The following is a 22,051-nucleotide window of genomic DNA, read 5'->3' on the forward strand; positions in this document are numbered from 1 at the left end:
TAGATGTTGGTTTCAGTGTAACGATGTCACACGCAGTCTATATTACACATGGCCTATAGTGCGGTGAATATAATGTTATTGGGCTACATAGGATGAGGAATGTCGGCTTCAAGTTTTTGACGTAATGACGGGTGCCTTCTTGTTTTATCTCCATGGAACTATGGCATTATAATCTTTGAGATTTAGATCTTTATTCCGAGCACCATTCGTCACTGTAGTGGACAAAATGTTACAAGACAGTTCTGTAACACGGTTGCTATAATATTGCTATAAACAGTCTTGTTTAATACGTTCCACGGCTTCGTCATTATTGGTAAGATTCTATTGCAATTTGGTTTTAATGCTGAGCTTTGGTATTCTGCTTGAATATTTCAAGCAATCATATTAGAATACAATCGGAGTTATTGGGCTTTGATTGGCATTTGTACAGTGAATGAGAAATACTTTTTCTAGTATGCAGTTACTGGTTAACAGTAAATAGCACGACACTTATAGCGATAAAATTGTCGATACGCAGATCGGACAATTTTATTTGTTCATGACGAGATATCCAAGTACGAAGATTTAGAAGGGAAATTATCTGTTGTTAAGACTCTTTCACCATGGCAGTGGAAAACTATTTCTCAGGACATCCTGTTGAGGCACCCATAGGCGACTGTAAATTATAGTAGGTTGATACCGCATCAAATACTCTAGGGATCCCCACTCGAGAATCATAGGTTTTGTTGAAATTTTGTGTGCAGGTTTCTTAAATGATTAAAGCTCGTAAGTTTTAATACTTCATGGTATGAAGCGTGACAAAATGTAGCGGTGACGTTTCAGAATTTTTTATCCAATTTGAAGTGCCATGTTCAATGAATGATTGTAGTAAAGCTGCATAATTGGGCTCGATGGTCGAATAGTTTCCGTTGTGCACTTTTGCAAGTTTTATATCTTTTGGTTCACTGTTTTCACCCCCAGCATCATTCAGCATTCGCCCATAATTTGTGCCAAGTTTAAGGAGTAGCTTTAGGAGGCTCTTCTTTTGTGAACTTGTGTAGTGACCTGTTTCCCAAACTTAGCAAACTTTATAACATCGGATTCGAGATATATCTGGATGCAGTCGACCGAAGCATCTGCCGTAAAAATAAGTGAATGTCAAGCCCTTGTATATCGTAAGGTTTCTTTATCCACACTTGCTTTAACCGTTACTTGCAAAAGCATCCATTCCTCTATATAATTTGAAATTCCCAGTATTGCTGCTCTTCCTTTAGATCTACACTTATGCAGTAACATTTTCAGGGCAAGTCCGATACGTGTTGATAACTACCGTATGTTCTATACTTATTTCCAAACAAATTGAACAAATTGTAGTGTCCGAAGTCCCTGCTAGTCTGATACACTTCCTGTTCTACAAAAGTTTGGTTTGAAAGTTCATGAACGAGTGTGATACGTTGTAGAACAGCTCATGTGAGTCTTCAGTAAAGCCAAGTGGACAATGCGACAACCACTCAGTTGAAACCGATGACGAGTCATAGGTGATATTTACGTCGTAGAAAGCAGTAGAATTCTTGCAGGACATTCTTCCATATTCCTTATTTGTGTCGGTGACGGACGTCTCATTAATCACAAAGAGAGATATTATTCACAAGTATTTTACTTTAAAGTATTTTACTTTAAAATGAAGGCGATTTATATGAAAACTTTTGATTCGCTCACTGCCGCCAATGATCATATAGCAAATATTTCAGCGTAGCGTTGTAAGAAGTGAATACACGAAGCCACGTACTTGTTTACTCTCGTTTCAAGAATCGGTTTGAAAAATCACAAACATGGTGGTGCTACTACAGTTAATGTATGGGCTCAATCTCTTTTGCCTTTTTTTTTTTGTCAATGGTGCACAATGTTGAGCCATTTGTCATCCAATGGTGGACAAAGTCTTCTTACGGACTTTTCCATCCATCAATATTCTCAGCTAAAGGAATCCATCTAGCTCTCTCATCTTTCCTGACGATGTATCTGATATAATTTTATGCAGCGTTACTCAGTGTTTTCGCCAAATGGTTGCGTTAGTCCACACGATGGCATTATTAGGGCGTTCTTTTGGTGCACTTCTATAGTTGAGTCGCCGAAAGATCCGTGACAAATGACAGTGCCGTTGCCAGCTTCCAGGTGTGAAGCGCAAAAGGCTGCAGGCTAAAACAACATTGCTTTAAAGAGGCGTATGCGGATTTGTGTTACGTGATAGGATGCGATAAATATGTGAAGTGTCCGCAACACAACTTCAGAGATCGCCGTTCACCGACTCAACCATAGGGTCTTGAATCTACAGGGCGTGAAATTGCACATCGCTTAAATAAATTTTAATTATTACACATAATTTTGTCTACCATGTTATCTTATGAAGAAGCTGCTATTTCTTGTCGACCACTCTCGTTTCCGAAACGTAATGTGTAATTGTGGAGTGATTAGGTATTCATGTTGTAAATTTGTTTAAATTACTTTTAATTCTATCGTTGTGGTAGAAGTTGGCTAACGTTTAGAAAACGATGTCAACGCGTAGCGGTTGTCGCTGCATACAAACGATATTCGAAATGCGTTACCGTCTGAGCGTGGATGCAGTTAATTAGAAGGTAATGTGGGCCGGCCTGCGACCAGCTTTTCGTCGTACGTATCTACATGACCAAACTTCTAACCCGGTTCATGGCACCCAACCGGGTTTCTAAGAGCAACAAAAAATTTATTTTCAGTATTTTGTGCAATTATTGACCGAAATTAAAAATTCAAAATGCTGTAATGATCTGCTTATGTTAAAGATTTAACACAGTAAGACAAGTATTGCAGATAGAAACTGTGTGTTTGTATTGAGGCAGCATAACTCACTGCTCGCAGATACCCGAACTATAATCATCCGTTATTTGAGAATCAGAGTACTTAGCGACTTGCAACAAACTTTATATATAGTTTCAAACCTTTTCGAAACTACTTCTCGCTGACACCCCTCCCCCCCCCCCCCCCCCCCCCAAGAAATTATGAAGAAAGAAAGTTTATAGCTTACTTCATTTTTGCTGTTCATTCAGTAATCAGAGTTTTGAAACTGTTTTATGCTTGAGAGTTCGATTCTTTAAAGAATCGGGAGCTAACTGGTACATCTGTAATCATCAAGCCACCATACTGTGTGTCACGGAGAATATTTCTGCTGAAATCTGTATGCCGTAGACTACGATTTTCCCGGATTATTTTTATAGCCCTCATGTTTTGTTTTACGTCGGCTTCTTACCCAAATGACGTTTATACGCCAGAAAATACAGACTGATTGCACTGTGTAGACTCACTTTCCTTCATTTTCATTAAAATAAATTTTGGTTGTGTTTCGTAAGGCAAAGGGGAAAACGTTGATTTGTTCATGTTAATGGTGGTTGAGCTCTGTGGTTCTAGAAGAATGAATTGAAGAAATATAGAACGAGATTTTCACTCTGCAGCGGAGTGTGCGCAGATATGAAACTTCCTGGCAGATTAAAACTGTGTGCCCGACCGAGACTCGAACTCGGGAACTTTGCCTTTCGCGGGCAAGTGCTCTACCATCTGAGCTACCGAAGCACGACTCACGGCCGGTACTCACAGCTTTACTTCTGCCAGTATCTCGTCTCCTACCTTCCAAACTTTACAGAAGCTCTTCTGCGAACCTGAAGAAATATAGCTGAAAGGCACTTTTTGGATAGTTTTATTTATGCCAGTATGCCTTTAGGGCTTTCATGCGTCTTCATTTGGCATAATACATATATGTTTCCATCAGTATAACGTTTGTATCGACTGCGTTTTTAACGCTGCAGTTGCCTTACGGAAAATAACGATTCTTTTAGCTATAGCGTTTCCTGTTATGTGTAATTTTTTGACCTTTAATTTTTAGCTCTTTTTCCATCTTTGTGTGCAAAATGGAGAGCTGTGGGCTTTCCACCCAAACATGGACATCAGAAAGGGAAGGACAGGAGGGAGCTGATGCACTCTGCTGGAATCTGGGACAAAGACTTCTCATTCGTTTCAGAAATTTGACACATTTCTAAAAAAACACTGTGATGTAGTAGTGCGTGAAAGATTAAGGCAAAAAATGCATAATCTCCGGATATGATATCTTCCCGATCTCTGCGGAAAGACATAGCACAATATGCAGCTACAGACTTATAAATTCCGTAATTTAGCTGACATGACCGTATGTTAAAGTGTCACGTCGGGCAAGCGAAACGGCCTCGGTTACCAGGTGCACGTCTGTTAAATTCTCTCCTACAGGCTTTCCACATTCGTCTAGTTGAATACTGAGCATAGGATTCACTTTAAGAAACAATTTTAAAATGTTGTTTCCAAAACATATTTCACTATTCTCAGTTGATATATCAAAAAGAGTATAGGACATGAAAGTAATACAAGAAATCCATTACAATGAACAGATATGAAACTTACAGATGGTATCAGACTTACATAAATTTTCGTGTAAGTTTGTTTCCTACGTCCCCACTTTGAGAAATATTCATGAATGGTATTTCTTCACAGTTTCACTAGCTAAATTTCTTAGTTCTCTTTCTTTTTCAATGTCAGATTTTTAATTTTCGGTATCAACCTGATTCCTGTTTAACTTCCTAACTCGGTGGATGCAGTGGATTTGCCCATAAACAGATGTAAACTGAGACCATTCTCTCGAAAAGAAAGATGGCATCCATATTAAGATATGCTTTGGATACCCTATTGAAATATGCTTACCTATTAGGAATCAAAATAATCTCCCTTCAAACTAATATTAACTACTCTTAGATACAATGTGTTTTATATCCTGTAACATTTAGTTCTTCAAAGCAACTCAATCAGCTTTTCAGTGACGGAAGTTTTAGAAACTTGCCCTCATCCTGAATAAATTTCTGCTGCCGCCCATGCAGCTAAAGAGTAATAACTTTATGTTTTCCTTTCTCAAAAAAGACTTATTAGGAACATAGATCTGTTCTTCATAAATTTCATTGTTTTTTGTTTTTAAATGTAAAAATAGGACTTATCAACAACTGCTGACTGAAACTGTAGGTAAATAAATACATTTTCGCCACCAGTGCGAGCTGGAACGGATCTCGTTTCTCGGTGCGGTCCGTTGCACTAGCAAGGAGAAGAGGTCCATCCTCCCCTGTATTCACGGATTTCACGTGCACTATGAAGCTGGGGGAGCAAAATAACTGATGATGGTCGAAGTTGAGAGGATATAAGATGTAGACTGCCAATGGCAAGGAGAAGAGATATTTGTTAACATCGAGTATAGATTTAAGTATCAAGAAGTCGTTTGTGAAAGTATTTGTATGGTGTGTAACCATGTATGGAAGTGAAACATGGACGATAAATAGTTTGGACAAGAAGAGAATAGCAGCTTTCGAAATGTGGTGCTACAGAAGAACGTTGAAGATTAGATTGGTAGATCACATAACTAATGAGGAGGTGTTGAATAGAATTAGGGAGAAGAGGTGGTTGTGGCACAACTTGACTAGAAGAAGGGATCTGTTGGTAGGACATGTTCTCAGACATCGAGGGATCACCAATTTAGTATTGGAGGGCAGCGTGGAGGGTAAAAATTGTAGAGGGAGACCAGGATATGAATACACTAAGCAGATTCAGAAGGATGTAGGTTGCAGTAAGTACTGGGATATGAAGAAGCTTGCACAGGATAGAGTTGCACGGAGAGCTGCATCAAACAAGTCTCTGGACTGAAGACCACAACAACAACATATTCAAGTAGAAGTTTGAGGATCAGAACGTGTCGTATGAAACATGCCGCACTATATTCAATTCAGATTTCTATATGAGTTTTGGATATCCATGATCTGATACTTGTGGCTCGTGCGATGAGTATCTAGCCAAGAAGAAAAATTTGGCCCATGAATTGCATTTCAGAAAAGAAAAAGTGTTCTATGACAGGAAGAAAAGGCAAAGATGGAATGTCAAAAAATCCATAAAAGGTTGCAATTACGATGGACTATAGCAAAAAGTTGCCTTTTACAAATATAAAGACAAATGAAGTTTATTATAAGCGACAGCTTTCTGTATTTATATTCAATGTTCATGTTTTGGCAACAGGGGAGGGCTATTTTTACATGCATCCAGAGTGCACAGGCCGAAAAGGAGCAGACGAAGTTGCATCGTTCCTTCATCATTTTGTGCACAATTTTTTAAATCCGGAAGTCAGACACTGGAGATCTTCTGCAAAACAAGAATTCCACTGTGTTCAGATTTCTTCACCATCTGATCCATACAGAAAAACGATGGGACTATGTAAAGATGACATTCCTGATAAGAGTTCATTCGTACCTCGAATGTGATAAAAATATTGGTATGATAGGTCAAACTCAGGAATGTCAAATTCCAAAGGACTGGTGTCAGGTTTTTCAGAATTCACGCACACACCCTTCGCCTTTTATCATCATTGATGTTAAGGAGAAACCAGAGATAATCAAATGCTGGGCAGAGCATCTGGATAATACTACAAACAAGAAGAAACTCCCTTTCCAGTCCAGGCCAATAAGAGAATTGGAAGTCACATGACACCATGCAGCACTGGTCCGGTATAGAGGAAGCTACAATGGAGCATATGAGCAAGCTTCATTACTTCTTCGTGGAAAGAAAGGGCAAGATTCCAGCGCGAAAGAAGGCGAGTTCAGCCTACTCTCTGCTAAATGTGAAGGTATAGTAATTATTTTACAGCACTACGTTTTGAAAGTTTTTTTATTTATTGAAATAAGTATTTTTTAGTATAAGGCATATAGCTATTTAAATTAAAGGATTCTGATTTTTTGCAGATGATCTTAAAATATCTGTTGAGAAATACAGAGATTTACAAAACTTGAAAAGATTTTGCCGTAGTGAAGTGCAAGTGTATTTTGATCATCTTTTGCAGTAATCCACCATCGAAAAAGCACAAGACCTTTTATAGAAGATTATTAAATGATTATAAGAGACAATTTGTTGTAACATGAATTTGAAATCTTGTAGTTAGCTGCAATATGTTATGGACTTCTGTGCGACCTGCCTTCGTAATAAAAATGAATCATATTATTGTAAATCCTATTCAGATGTGTATGATTTCAGCAGTACTCTTTTTCTGAAAGATATATTAAGGTCTAAAACAAAAATGAAGAATATATCTTGAAAAACTAAAATTGTATGAGTCTTGAAACTTTAAATTTCGTCTCCTGAAAAAATAAGAATTGTGACTTATCAGGTTTTTCCCCTGGACTCTTCATATAGTAACGCCACAATGACAGGTTACTAACCTTCGTGTATGGTGCTGTTCGACATATCGCTTGCATTTAGAAAAACTCGCTAACTTGTATCTTAAGTCCATCAAATACGTTGTTTGACTGAGAAATTGGGAAGAGTCTGTCGTTTGAGTCGCTATCATAATTTTTCATTTAACATCAGAAAGTTTTTCAGGTTGCTTTCAAACTGAATTTTGATGTCTGACGTGCAGCAAAATTAATTTCGTTAACTGAAAAAGTTACTTCTTGACAGCTCCTTTTATTCCACAGAAGAATGTGTATTTGTGTAATGCACGAAAGGTGGTAAACAGGAATTAGTAAACCACACTGTTACATTTAAAAAAGTTAAATAAACGCACTTGCAAATGGTCACTTGTAACCATATATAGTTATGAATGTGTAAAATGACGCGTTCCACATCGTTACTAAGTATTAATTGCACAAGTGATCCACGGAACATAAAACTAGTTACGTAACTAAGGTGTCATTTGAATGACGTGGAAACTTATTCCCAAACGGCTTTCCACTTTTGTTGCATCAATTTCAACGACGGATTTGGAATAGCAGTGGCATGGTCGGGGGAAGGGGTTGAGGCGGATATTTCACCTGAGAGTAGTCATAGATTCGACTCAAACTGCAGAGATATAAAATTTTACGTATTTCTGTACGTGTACATAATGTCATAATGTCTGAGTGTCAATGTAGTTTGTGCTAAAAGTAATTGCCAAGATTTGTCGTTCTCTGGGGAAAGTGTTACAGCTCTAGTCAGTACACAGTACACTTGTGAACTACGCTGCTAGAAATAGACTCCTGCCTGCCATGAAATTATCTGCCGCATCTGTCACTGTTCTTACATCAGTTAGATAACAATAAACCAACAAATTCATGGAGATTTTACCATGACACAGAGTAACTCGCCGTACGAGTAATCTTATTTCTGAGATTCTTAGTACCTAACTTATATTTAATGTCATTATTTTCAGACTTCTTAGCGTTTGTATGTGTTTTAGTTTTTCAGGAAGACATACTACTGCCATGGCTGCTACTCATTTTCATCCACATCTTATTCTGGGCTTAAAGACGGGAGTAAAAGGAAATGCACAGTATATTAAGGGCAATAATGTTTTATATCCTGTTGGAGGAGTTCTCGCACTACATAACTTCAAAGAGAAAGAACAAAGCTATATTCGATTGGAAGAGAACGAGAAAGCTTTGACAATGATTCATGTGAGCATGGACAGGTATGACGTGTGATGTTTACTGTTGTATTTACTTTGTAGCGGTCTGTAAAAAGGGCCGGCCGCTGTGGCCGAGTGGTTCTAAGCGCTACAGTCTGGAACCGCTTGATCGCTACTGTCGCAAGTTCGAATCCTGCCTCGGGCATGGATGTGTGTGATGCCGTTAGGTTAGTTAGGTTTAAATAGTTCTAAGTTCAAGGTGACTGATGACCTCAGAAGTTAAGTCCCATAGTGCTCAGAGCCATTTGAACCATTTTTTGAGCCTGTACAAAGAACAACTTCTAGTTACTTGGAACAATCCAGTACTCTGCTAGTGGATCAGCGCTGCTATTGTGAACTATTTTCATTAGTTACAGTAATTATTAGTAAGTGTTAGTATCGGCATTCCTTATATCATAAAATGGTAAATGGCTGATATCGGTATTTAGATCAACACATATTGCTAATGAATATCTCGTGCAGTGGGTGGAAAAGCAATGCTCCTTAATTACAGTCTTTCAGTTGGTATCCACTGATGTAAATTGTTCTGTATGCGTGAAAATAACTATAGCACATTGCATGAAAAAGATAATTCATAAGTTAATTTTATGACTGGGAGATTTATTCGAGTGTATACCTTACGACAAAGTGTAGTTGCTGTTTATTTGCAAATACTAATTGATAACCTAGTTAAGAAATTATGTACATAGCTTTTAAACATATAATGCCGTATGCATGACCTCATTTCTCTGTTTGAGATATCTTCTTTTTGTGTTTCTTATTCTTGTGCTTTTGAGGAGCATTAGTGCAGGCTCGGCATGCTCGTTAATGGATTTGGCATGGATACTTGGAGGGGTAGCCAGATGTCCTTCCTCTCGCCACCCCATTACCCCCCAGGACGGAATATATAGAGTATTATTCGTGTGAAAGTGAGAGAACATTTTTTGAATGTTTCTAAATCGTGTAATTGAAGCGTGATTTGAGTAACAGTCTGGTATTCACCTAGTGGGATGTGGGAAACGGCCTAAAACCCGCGCCCACGCTGCTCATCGCAGCGACCCTCGTCGCTAACACACCGGGCGGATTCAACCAGCGGCCGGCGTACCTCACCATCCCGAAAGCAGCACCTAAACATGCACGTCCAACTGGGCGGGTACTTCTCCGTCTGCATCTATATTCTTTTGACGGAATACAGGTTTCTTTTTTACTCCCAATAACACAGAAATGACATTTTTTCGTTACAATTGTTTTTGGAACTTGTAGAATAATTGCGAGTATACTACTCAATATTTATTTTTTACTTTGCTGTAAATGGAATAATTTAATGTAGAACAGCCAAAAACTATTTGAATTCCTGAAGATTCCTCGGTTCGGTTATTAACGTTGAGTTATTTTATATTGCAAGGTTAAAAGAGATTCAGTAGAGATGTTCTGCTCAGGCCCAACGGTTACTGAATTTTATTTTAATAGGTTCAAAGTATATACAGATATAGTGATATAGCGTCACGTATTAGTGGCTGAGATGTATTCTGAGCATAAATAAATTTCAAATTATCTAAGAATTCTGAATAAATAAAGAAAAATGATGATTAAAAGGGATTTCTTCAGCTTTCAGTATTTAGCCTCCACATGCAGTGGTGTTTTCGAGGGTGCTTATCATTAGTCACCTGACGATGACTTCATAAGCCGAAACAGTTTTCACCTTTAAATTGAAGTTGTGAGGCCACAAAAATATAAAATACAACTAGTCAATCAAGTTCCCCCTCCCCCCACCCGCACACCCCCCTCCCCTCGCCCCGCTCCCCCCCCCCCCCTCTCCGGCCGTCTTCTATCCGGAAACGAAATATTAAGCTAATATTTAGCTCTTCTGTCTGTCAGGGTAAGGATGTGCAAGATGATACATTATGTGTTCATAAGTCTCGAAACACTGGGCTGTAGGCGTTTTGCATGCCACTACTTTGTAAATAAGAGCAGAGTGCGTCACCATCATACACACATGCGGAGGTTGAAATATATGACAGTGTACCATCCACTTCGGCATTACATTTCACCGGATTTCCTGTCAGGAAGGTCGCAGTTCGTAGTAATAGACGGCAAATCATCGAGTAAAACTGAAGTGATATCAGGTGTTCCCCAGGGAAGCGTCCTGGGACCTCTACTGTTCCTGATCTATATAAATGATCTGGGTGACAATCTGAGCAGTTCTCTTAGACTGTTCGCAGATGATGCTGTAATTTACCGTCTAGTAAGGTCATCCGAAGACCAGTATCAGCTGCAAAGCGATTTAGAAAAGATTGCTGTATGGTGTGTCAGGTGGCAGTTGACGCTAAATAACGAAAAGTGTGAGATGATCCACATGAGTTCCAAAAGAAATCCGTTGGAATTCGATTACTCGATAAATAGTACAGTTCTTAAGGCTGTCAATTCAACTAAGTACCTGGGTGTTAAAATAACGAACAACTTCAGTTGGAAGGACCACATAGATAATATTGTCGGGAAGGCGAGCCAAAGGTTGCGTTACATTGGCAGGACACTTAGAAGATGCAACAAGTCCACTAAAGAGACAGCTTACACTACACTCGTTCGTCCTCTGTTAGAATATTGCTGCGCGGTGTGGGATCCTTACCAGGTGGGATTGCCGGAGGACATCGAGAGGGTGCAAAGAAGGGCAGCTCGTTTTGTATTATCGCGTTATAGGGGAGAGAGTGTGGCAGATATGATACACGAGTTGGGATGGAAGTCATTACAGCATAGACGTTTTTCGTCGCGGCGAGACCTTTTTACGAAATTTCAGTCACCTACTTTCTCTTCCGAATGTGAAAATATTTTGTTGAGCCCAACCTACATAGGTAGGAATGATCATCAAAATAAAATAAGAGAAATCAGAGCTCGAACAGAAAGGTTTAGGTGTTCGTTTTTCCTGCTCGCTGTTCGGGAGTGGAATAGTAAAGAGATAGTATGATTGTGGTTCGATGAACCCTCTGCCAAGCACTTAAATGTGAATTGCAGAGTAGTCATGTAGATGTAGATGTAGATGAATAATCTATCGCCCGGTCCATTGTTAACTGTGATATTGTGAAGTGTTTTATGCATCAAAATCCTATCCACATGCTGTCCAACATAAGTAGTATGCCAGAGTGTCAGATGTGTGCCAAATCAGTTGCGCCTAAAACCCTGTAAAAATTATTCATTACGTCAGGAAGTATGAAAAAAACCTAATTCGCCTTAAGTGCGTCAGAATGTAGTAACTTTTTCAGAAGGCAAAACGCTCTTATATACTCTGTATTAGAGTAAAAAAATTAAAGGTTACCAGGAAAAGGGAACAACCGTAAGAGACAAGGTGCAGCCACTGTTAATGACTTAGATGGTCCTCTCCCCAGGCTCTAGCATTTCGAATCTACTGCACATTGTACATGTAATTTCAAGACATTAGCTACCGATCCGAAATGTAGAAAATATTCACCGTAGACCAATGGAAATACAAAGATGTCTGCAAAACAATTGCCTACGGAACTCACGGCTGTCAAAGGAGTTGTAGTTCCCGACAAACTATGTATTTGTTACTTGTATATGCCGGACATGCTCTGACCCAAAGGCGAACCCGTATATTGCGAATTTCCGAAAAATCATAAAACGACTTAATATATACTTCTGATACTCCAACAATTAGCTATTTAATTAGAACATGGTGTTGTGAGGAAATGGTTGTACGCTGTATTGCAGTATCGATAGCATTATTGCTATGAGCGATTGTACAGGAGCAGAGGTGTTTAGTTCAGTTCACCTGTGGCAGTTGACACTAGCGGTCGTATATGAATGCAGATGAGCACCGAACACGTGCTTATCGTCTCAAGGTGGAATTATATTTTGTCACAATGTCCTGAACGAGTGCTTCCTCATTCTGGATGGAATGAAGCTAGTACATGCCAGTTGACTTGCGATTTCGAGTGTTTTGAGTCCGGCTGCTACCAACATTAGTGATCTAAAAATTCAACAGTTGTGTGTACAGTCACCATTACGAAGTGACTGGTGAGCCCTCTTGTGCCAAAGATGTAGGACAATGAGTAATGTTAGAACCATATTGGGGAAGCGCAGCTTCTTTCTCCGCATACTCAACGCCTACCAGTGTGTGCGCTTCCTCCACTTCTGCACCCACTTGAAAAACCGTTCTGGACGTTTTGAACAAACTGCATGTTGTATTTATAGTGACGATGGAAGCAAAAGGCACATTAAGTCTGGCGCTTCGTCGACCAGAAATGGGGATACGGATAAGGTATGGGTAACAAGTTAGTCTTGCTAGTACGGATTTTAACAATCACATGCACTGCAAATCGGCTACACGAAAACCAGCAGTTTTATTCGTCAGTTCAAGCCAATGTGTGACATACTATTACTTTGGCATTGAAAATTAATACAGTGTAATTCTGTCCTTTGGGTATTCAGAAAACCTACAAAGTGGTGAACATTATGAAATGGTACCACATATGAAGGAATTATATATAATTTATTAGAGTATTAATATTGGTATAGGGTTCATATATTTTGTAGAATCTCAATTTCAGCATTTACAGCGCCCAAATGTTTAGTCCTTCACTTTTAAAGATGTCAAAAATACGAGGGATGTTCAGTAAAAAAAGATAATTTTTTTTCAGTATATCTCTACTCATACCCATAATGTTGATAGGTTATTTTACATTGTCTCCTCTGCATGCAGTGCACTTGTCCTAGAGTTCCTTTCAGTCTGCAGAGACATGCTGGAAACCATTTTTTGCAAGGTCCTTTAGAATCGGCTCACTAATGCTTCTGATAATGGGAAAGGTGTTTCTTCATGTTGTTTAATAGGAAACTTTACACTGAGCTAAATTCTGACTATCGGGAGGCTGAGAAATGCAATTAACACTAATGCTGCTCTGTGGTACTGCCCAGTTACTGGTGCGTGTACAGATACAAAATACTGATAAAACGAGGCATAAATATAAAAATACACTCCTGGAAATTGAAATAAGAACACCGTGAATTCATTGTCCCAGGAAGGGGAAACTTTATTGACACATTCCTGGGGTCAGATACACCACATGATCACACCGACAGAACTACAGGCACATAGACACAGGCAACAGAGCATGCACAATGTCGGCACTAGTACAGTGTATATCCACCTTTCGCAGCAATGCAGGCTGCTATTCTCCCATGGATACGATCGTAGAGATGCTGGATGTAGTCCTGTGGAACGGCTTGCCATGCCATTTCCACCTGGCGCCTCAGTTGGACCAGCGTTCGTGCTGGACGTGCAGACCACGTGAGACGACGCTTCTTCCAGTCCCAAACATGCTCAAGGAGGGACAGATCCGGAGATCTTGCTGGCCAGGGTAGTTGACTTACACCTTCTAGAGCACGTTGGGTGGCACGGGATACATGCGGACGTGCATTGTCCTGTTGGAACAGCAAGTTCCCTTGCCGGTCTAGGAATGGTAGAACGATGGGTTCGATGACGGTTTGGATGTACCGTGCACTATTCAGTGTCCCCTCGACGATCACCAGAGGTGTACGGCCAGTGTAGGAGATCGCTCCCCACACCATGATGCCGGGTGTTGGCCCTGTGTGCCTCGGTCGTATGCAGTCTTGATTGTGGCGCTCACCTGCACGGCGCCAAACACGCATACGACCATCATTGGCACCAAGGCAGAAGCGACTCTCATCGCTGAAGACGACACGTCTCCATTCGTCCCTCCATTCACGCCTGTCGCGACACCACTGGAGGCGGGCTGCACGATGTTGGGGCGTGAGCGGAACACGGTCTAACGGTGTGCGGGACCGTAGCCCAGCTTCATGGAGACGGTTGCGAATGGTCCTCGCCGATACCCCAGGAGCAACAGTGTCCCTAATTTGCTGGGAAGTGGCGGTGCGGTCCCCTACGGCACTGCGTAGGATCCTACGGTCTTGGCGTGCATCCGTGCGTCGCTGCGGTCCGGTCCCAGGTCGACGGGCACGTGCACCTTCCGCCGACCACTGGCGACAACATCGATGTACTGTGGAGACCTCACGCCCCAAGTGTTCAGCGATTCGGCGGTACGTCCACCCGGCCTCCCGCATGCCCACTATACGCCCTTGCTTAAAGTCCGTCAAGTGCACATAAGGTTCACGTCCACGCTGTCGCTGCATGCTACCAGTGTTAAAGACTGGGATGGAGCTCCGTATGCCACGGCAAACTGGCTGACACTGACGGCGGCGGTGCACAAATGCTGCGCAGCTAGCGCCATTCGACGGCCAACACCGCGGTTCCTGGTGTGTCCGCTGTGCCGTGTGTGTGATCATTGCTTGTACAGCCCTCTCGCAGTGTCCGGAGCAAGTATGGTGGGTCTGACACACCGGTGTCAATGTGTTCTTTTTTCCATTTCCAGGAGTGTAAGATGACCATAAATTCCCCAGCAGAAGCAACCATTTTGCTTTTTTGAGAGTTGGTGATTAAGGAGATTTCCACACTGAGATCTGGTGTTTGCTCTCACGATCAGAATAATATAACCAAGTTTCATCAGCAGTGAGTACCTTTGAAAGAACCTCCGGATATTCCTCTAACATCAACTACATACAGACCTGCTTGCGAATGCTTTTTTTCTTTCGGGAATCAGAGGTCTTGAAACCCATATGCACAAATACGTCTCACGTGTAAATTTTATCTCATTAACTTGTGGATGGATCCAATGAAATTTTCAATATTTCTGAAAGTGTTGATGAGATTATTCGTCAATCTTCTCTCACAGTGACAGCTGTGGTGTTGATGTTTTCTTCCGTAAGATCAGTCACTGAAGCTCATATTCCATCCTCCTTTGAAGTGGAATGTCTCTCCCCTTTTTAAACAATTAAACCCATCCTCGAAGTGTGCTGTGGGGAAGAACATACTCTCCATACACTCCAGTAACATTGCATGGGCCCCAGCCGAAGATTCGCTGAGGCGAAAGATGAATTTCAAAGCCCCCTAATTGATCAATGCTTGAAATATTGTTGTAGTATGCGGTACTGAAGTTTTCACAGATTGCCCGATTTTCGAAGACGGGAACCACGAGTCCAACCAATAAAACTAGTAAAGCGTATTTGTTATATATCAAGCTAATGTAATATCATAAGATTAACTTCTAGCGCGAAAAATTATGACTGTGAAAAAATAATTATCATTCTTTATGGAACAGCCCACATATTTACAGAAAACCTACTTTCTGTATTTCAGTAGTGGCCAAATTCCTGACAATGCCACAAACTCCAATTAAACTCAAATGAGGGCCCAGTTAAACATGTGAGGAACAAGGGTCTAGAAGACTCCCGCTTATATAAAGACCTGTTGTCCATACTGACATGTAAAATAAAATTAGTAATATAGCACTGAGTGCGAATTAATAATAGAACTAGTTATGAATGGTGCGTTACACTTTCGGCGCCCTACTGAAACCGGTGGCTAGGTGCGGTGTACCCCTTGCACCCCTCGACAGGGGCACATGTAGCTAATGGACTGCCGTGTAAATTGGATTGTGGTGATATGGATTCAGTGGTTGGAGATGAGACAACGTGGAAACGTAACGTGGACAACTGGTACATTTATGTGGAACCCGAAGTGCATCATGGTGAACGCTACCCTATGTTCATCATTTCAAGTGTTGTCCCGTAATATGAACAGGAAAGGAGTAGAAGGCTCTAATAAATTGCCGCCTTCACTCACCTCACCCGTCTCCCACGTCCCCCCCCTCCCCCCCCCCCCATCACTGCCCCACACGCATACACATTCCACAGGGTGTATACAACTTTCAGTCTTACAATCTTTCAATTATTAACTGAGTGTAGGGCAACTAGGCGGTTCATTTAGTAAGTTTAAAATTTTCAAGTTTGTCGGAAGGCAGCTGAAGTGTATTTTATTAATCAAGCAATGTCAAAAAAATATATATATGGCAGACTCTGTCAGAATCCTGTAAGAGCAAAACAGTAGTATGCAAAACCTTTTACTGATAGAGACTACTGAACCTATTTCACCAGAAACGAAGTTGCCCAGAGACTGAAACGAGTAGGAAGTAGACACCATTTACCAGACTGTCCGGTGGATATCTTCACCATCATTTGTCAAACAGAGCAGTTTCAAATTGATTACCACACAATAAATGAAGAGAAAGTCTCGACTACCAAATCCGAGCCAGGTGGCACAATGGTGAGGTACAGCTCTCACATGCAGGACACTATGGTTCTGATCCAGATTTATGTTTTCCATGACTAATATATCTAAGGGACACTGTGCCACTTTGTACTTAAATGACCTGGTTAAATGTAAGTGCCAGTGCATGTTGCCTACATGCCAGGAGCAATGACATCAACAATGGCCTTGAACACATGATATCATCGAGATTGCGTGTAGGCAACTTTCACCAACACATGCACTTTTCAAGACCATTTAAGGGCAGAGTGGCCCATAATACCAACAGGTATACTACTTCACGGTTTCCTTAAATCTTCTAAAGCAAATCCCAGGATTGTTGCTTTAAAAAGTCACTGCAGTGTTCTTCTACATCTACATCTACATGACTACTCTGCAATTCACATTTAAGTGCTTGGCAGAGGGTTCATCGAACCACAATCATACTATCTCTCTACTATTCCACTCCCGAACAGCGAGCGGGAAAAACGAACACCTAAACCTTTCTGTTCGAGCTCTGATTTCTCTTATTTTATTTTGATGATCATTCCTACCTATGTAGGTTGGGCTCAACAAAATATTTTCGCATTCGGAAGAGAAAGTTGGTGACTGAAATTTCGTAAAAAGCTCTCGCCGCGACGAAAAACGTCTATGCTGTAATGACTTCCATCCCAACTCGCTTACCATATCTGCCACACTCTCTCCCCTATAACGCGATAATACAAAACGAGCTGCCCTTTTTTGCACCCTTTCGATGTCCTCCGTCAATCCCACCTGGTAAGGATCCCACACCGCGCAGCAATATTCTAACAGAGGACGAACGAGTGTAGTGTAAGCTGTCTCTTTAGTGGACTTGTTGCATCTGCTAAGTGTCCTGCCAATGAAACGCAACCTTTGGCTCGCCTTCCCGACAATATTATCTATGTGGTCCTTCCAACTGAAGTTGTTCGTAATTTTAACACCCAGGTACTTAGTTGAATTGACAGCCTTGAGAATTGTACTATTTATCGAGTAATCGAATTCCAACGGATTTCTTTTGGAACTCATGTGGATCATCTCACACTTTTCGTTATTTAGCGTCAACTGCCACCTGACACACCATACAGCAATCTTTTCTAAATCGCTTTGCAGCTGATACTGGTCTTCGGATGACCTTACTAGACGGTAAATTACAGCATCATCTGCGAACAGTCTAAGAGAACTGCTCAGATTGTCACCCAGGTCATTTATATAGATCAGGAACAGTAGAGGTCCCAGGACGCTTCCCTGGGGAACACCTGATATCACTTCAGTTTTACTCGATGATTTGCCGTCTATTACTACGAACTGCGACCTTCCTGACAGGAAATCACGAATCCAGTCGCACAACTGAGACGATACCCCATAGCTCCGCAGCTTGATTAGAAGTCGCTTGTGAGGAACGGTGTCAAAAGCTTTCCGGAAATCTAGAAATACGGAATCAACTTGAGATCCCCTGTCGATAGCGGCCATTACTTCGTGCGAATAAAGAGCTAGCTGCGTTGCACAAGAGCGATGTTTTCTGAAGCCATGCTGATTACGTGTCAATAGATCGTTCCCTTCGAGGTGGTTCATAATGTTTGAAAACAGTATATGCTCCAAAACCCTACTGCAAACTGACGTCAATGATATAGGTCTGTAGTTAAATGGACTACTCCTACTAACCTTCTTAAACACTGGTGCGACCTGCGCAATTTTCCAATCTGTAGGTACAGATCTATCGGTGAGCGAGCGGTTGTATATGAGTGCTAAGTAGGGAACTATAGTATCAGCGTAATCTGAAAGGAACATAATCGGTATACAATCTGGACCTGAAGACTTGCCCGTATTAAGCGATTTGAGTTGCTTCGCAACCCCTAAGGTATCTACTTCTAAGAAACTCATGCTAGCAGATGTTCGTGTTTCAAATTCTGGAATATTCCATTCGTCTTCCTTGGTGAAGGAATTTCGGAAAACTGCGTTCAATAACTCCGCTTTAGCGGAACAGTCGTCGATAACAGTACCATCGGCACTGCGCAGCGAAGGTATTGACTGCGTCTTGCCGCTTGTGTATTTTACATAGGACCAGAATTTCTTCGGATTTTCTACCAAATTTCGAGACAGTGTTTCGTTGTGGAACCTATTAAAGGCATCTCGCATCGAAGTACGTGCCAAATTTCGCGCGTCTGTAAATTTTAGCCCATCTTCGGGATTTCGCGTTCTTCTGAACTTCGCATGCTTTTTCCGTTGCCTCTGCAACAGCGTTCGGACCTTTTTTGTGTACCACGGGGGATCCGTTCCATCTCTTACCAATTTATGAGGTATGAATATCTCAATTTCTGTTGCTACTATATCTTTGAATTTGAGCCACATCTCGTCTACATTCGCATAGTCAGTTCGGAAGGAATGGAAATTGTCTTTTAGGAAGGCTTCTAGTGGCACTTTATCCGCTTTTTTAAATAAAAATTATTTTGCGTTTGTTTCTGATGGGTTTGGAAGAAATGGTATTGAGCCTAGCTACAATGACCTTGTGATCACTAATCCCTGTATCAGTCATGATGCTCTCTATCAGCTCTGGATTGTTTGTGGCTAAGAGGTCAAGTGTGTTTTCGCAACCATTTACAATTCGCGTGGGTTCGTGGACTAACTGCTCGAAATAATTTTCGGAGAATGCATTTAGGACAATCTCGGAAGACGTTTTCTGCCTACCACCGGTTTTGAACAAGTATTTTTGCCAGCATACCGAGGGTAGGTTGAAGTCCCCACCAACTATAACCGTATGAGTGGGGTATTTATTTGTTACGAGACTCAAACTTTCTCTGAACTGTTCCGCAACTGTATCATCGGAGTCTGGGGGTCGGTAGAAGGAGCCAATTATTAACTTAATTCGGCTGTTAAGTATAACCTCCACCCACACCAATTCGCACGGAGTATCTACTTCGACTTCACTACAAGATAAACCACTACTGACAGACACAAACACTCCACTACCAATTCTGCCTAATCTATCTTTCCTGAACACCGTCTCAGACTTCGTAAAAATTTCTGCAGAACTTATTTCAGGCTTTAGCCAGCTTTCTGTACCTATAACGATATCAGCTTCTGTGCTTTCTATTAGCGCTTGAAGCTCAGGGACTTTTCCAGCGCAACTACAACAATTTACAACTATAATTCCGACTGTTCCTTGATCCAAGCACGTCCTGTAATTGCCAAGCACCCTTTGACATTGCAGCCCATCCCGCACTTTCCCGAGGCCTTCTAACCTAAAAAACCGCCCAGTCCACGCCACACAGCCTCCGCTACCCGTGTAGCCGCCAGCTGAGTGTAGTGAACTCCTGACCTATTCAGCGGAACCCGAAACCTCCAAGCTAATGCTCCGATTCTAATGATCTCGTCGTCGGTGGTATGTTAAACCCCAATATTCCTTCCCTTTGGAAGATACCACATTCCTACACAAAATATCCGTATCTCAGGGTGTCAACAGCGTTCTTCAAACCATCAAGATGTGCAAAGTGAGCCAGAACGCTACCGCCAAACTTGAAAGGCAAAAGTGCGGGCTGAAACAAGAAAAAATTCCAGTAAAAACGGACTTCAAAATGCATGTCATAACGGCTACGAAATGCCTTATGTGTCGCAAACAAAGGGCGACAAACAAAATAACGTCTCCTTCAGAGTAGACATATACAGGTCTCTGCTACATAGCGATTACTAATGATAGAGGCTACGATGCGTCGGCTGATGAGGTGGCGAACGTTAAAGCTGCTATCGAAGTGGGCTGCCACCAGTCGGGCGAGGGGTTTATGTCCTCTTTACCTAGGGGCCACTGTTGTCGCGTTGTCGTCCTGGAGGGCGGTCAGTCAGCGTGCGATTGGCTGACCTTTTCTCAAGTCGTCTCTTCTCTGACGTGCTGGCGCTGACTTTACACCGTAACAAGTACCATTCTAGACATGAGATGCAATCAGGTGTATACGAGGGTTCTTTTTTAAGTATGGGCCGTTCGCGCGTATAGTCCCGTAATTCGCGCGGGGCGCCGCAACAAGCCACCGCGCTACTTGCCGGCGTCCTTCCCGTTCACACTGATGCAAGTTGCAGCTCTGTAGCTGTCGTGTACGCATCGCTGTGCTACTTTATAATGTTTACGATTATTGAATCGCCCGCCGCGTGTGAGATACGGTCAGTGACACGTTTTTTGACCGCGAGAAGCCTATCAGCTGCAGAAACTCATCGTCAGTTAACAGAAGTTTATGGCTTGAATGCAATGAGCGAAGGTAAAGTGCGTCAATGGGTTACACAGTTTAAAAATGGCCGTCAAAACGTCCATGACGAAGAACGCTCAGGCCGGCCCTCTGTGATCACTGATGATTTGGTGGCTGCAGTCGAAACAAAGATTCGCCAGGACAGAAGATTCACAATTTCCACTCTTTCTTTGCAATTTCCACAAGTTTCGATATCGGTTTTGTACAAAATTGTGTCTGAAAACCTAAACTTTAAGAATATGTTTTCTCGGTGGGTACCCAGACTCCTCACAGAGGATCACAAAGGGAAGAGACTTGCCACTTCATTGGACTTTTTGATTCGTTACGAGGAAGAAGGGGGATGACATGTTGAGTCAAATTGCCACTGGGGATGAACCATTGGTGTCCCATATCACTCCCGAAAGCAAGAGACAATCGATGGAATGGCGACACACAACTTCACCTGTCAAGGTCAAAGCCAAACAGACGCTGTCAAAGCTGAAGATTATGGCAACTGTGTTCTGGGACCGCTGCGGTGTTTTGATAGTGGACTTTATGCCATGAGGAATGACAATCAACTCAGACGCCTACTGTGCAACTCTAAAGAATCTCCGCAGAGCAATTCAAAACAAAAGACGCAGTATGCTCACAAAAGGAGTTTTGCTCCTGCACGATAACGCTAGGCCCCACACCTCTCAAAAGACTGGGGATTTGATTGATTCTTTTGCCTGGGAAATTTTGGACCATGCACCATACAGCCCCGACCTTCCTCCTAGCGACTTTCACCTTTTCCGGTACCTGAAACACCATCTTGGCAGGCAGCGATTCAATGACGACGATGAAGTGAACTCCTGGCTGTCGGAGCAGGCGGCCGAATGCTTTTAAGAGGGTATTAAAAACTTAGTTGTGCGGTATGACAAGTGCTTAAATAAACAAGGCAACTATGTAGAAAAATAGGTAAAAGTGTGTAGAATCAGAAAATAAAAGTTTTTTACAAAAGTATTTGTATCCTTTTTTAAAAATAAAAACGGCCCTTACTTAAAAAACAACCCTCGTATCTCATTAATGGTACTATGAATGCAATTATCCTGTTGGTGGGGTAGTTTGGCACGGTGCGTGGCAATGAGTGAGCGTGGTGCGTAAAAATCTCTGAAATATGCAACAAGA

General features: G+C 41.7%; 1 protein-coding gene across 1 annotated transcript in view; it reads left to right on the forward strand.

Annotated features, from left to right (window-relative positions):
- Positions 1–257: 257 nt before the first annotated feature.
- The window catches only part of LOC126333207 (cilia- and flagella-associated protein 57-like), a 141,893-nt gene continuing 120,099 nt past the window's right edge, over positions 258–22,051 (forward strand). The window contains exons 1-2 of the mRNA XM_049996721.1: positions 258–313; positions 8,273–8,503. Coding sequence (XP_049852678.1) covers positions 8,298–8,503 — 206 coding nt within the window. The 5' untranslated portion in view covers positions 258–313; positions 8,273–8,297. The remainder of the gene's footprint in view (positions 314–8,272; positions 8,504–22,051) is intronic.

Source organism: Schistocerca gregaria, chromosome 2, assembly GCF_023897955.1.
Source record: "Schistocerca gregaria isolate iqSchGreg1 chromosome 2, iqSchGreg1.2, whole genome shotgun sequence".
NCBI classification, from domain to species: Eukaryota; Metazoa; Arthropoda; class Insecta; order Orthoptera; family Acrididae; genus Schistocerca; species Schistocerca gregaria.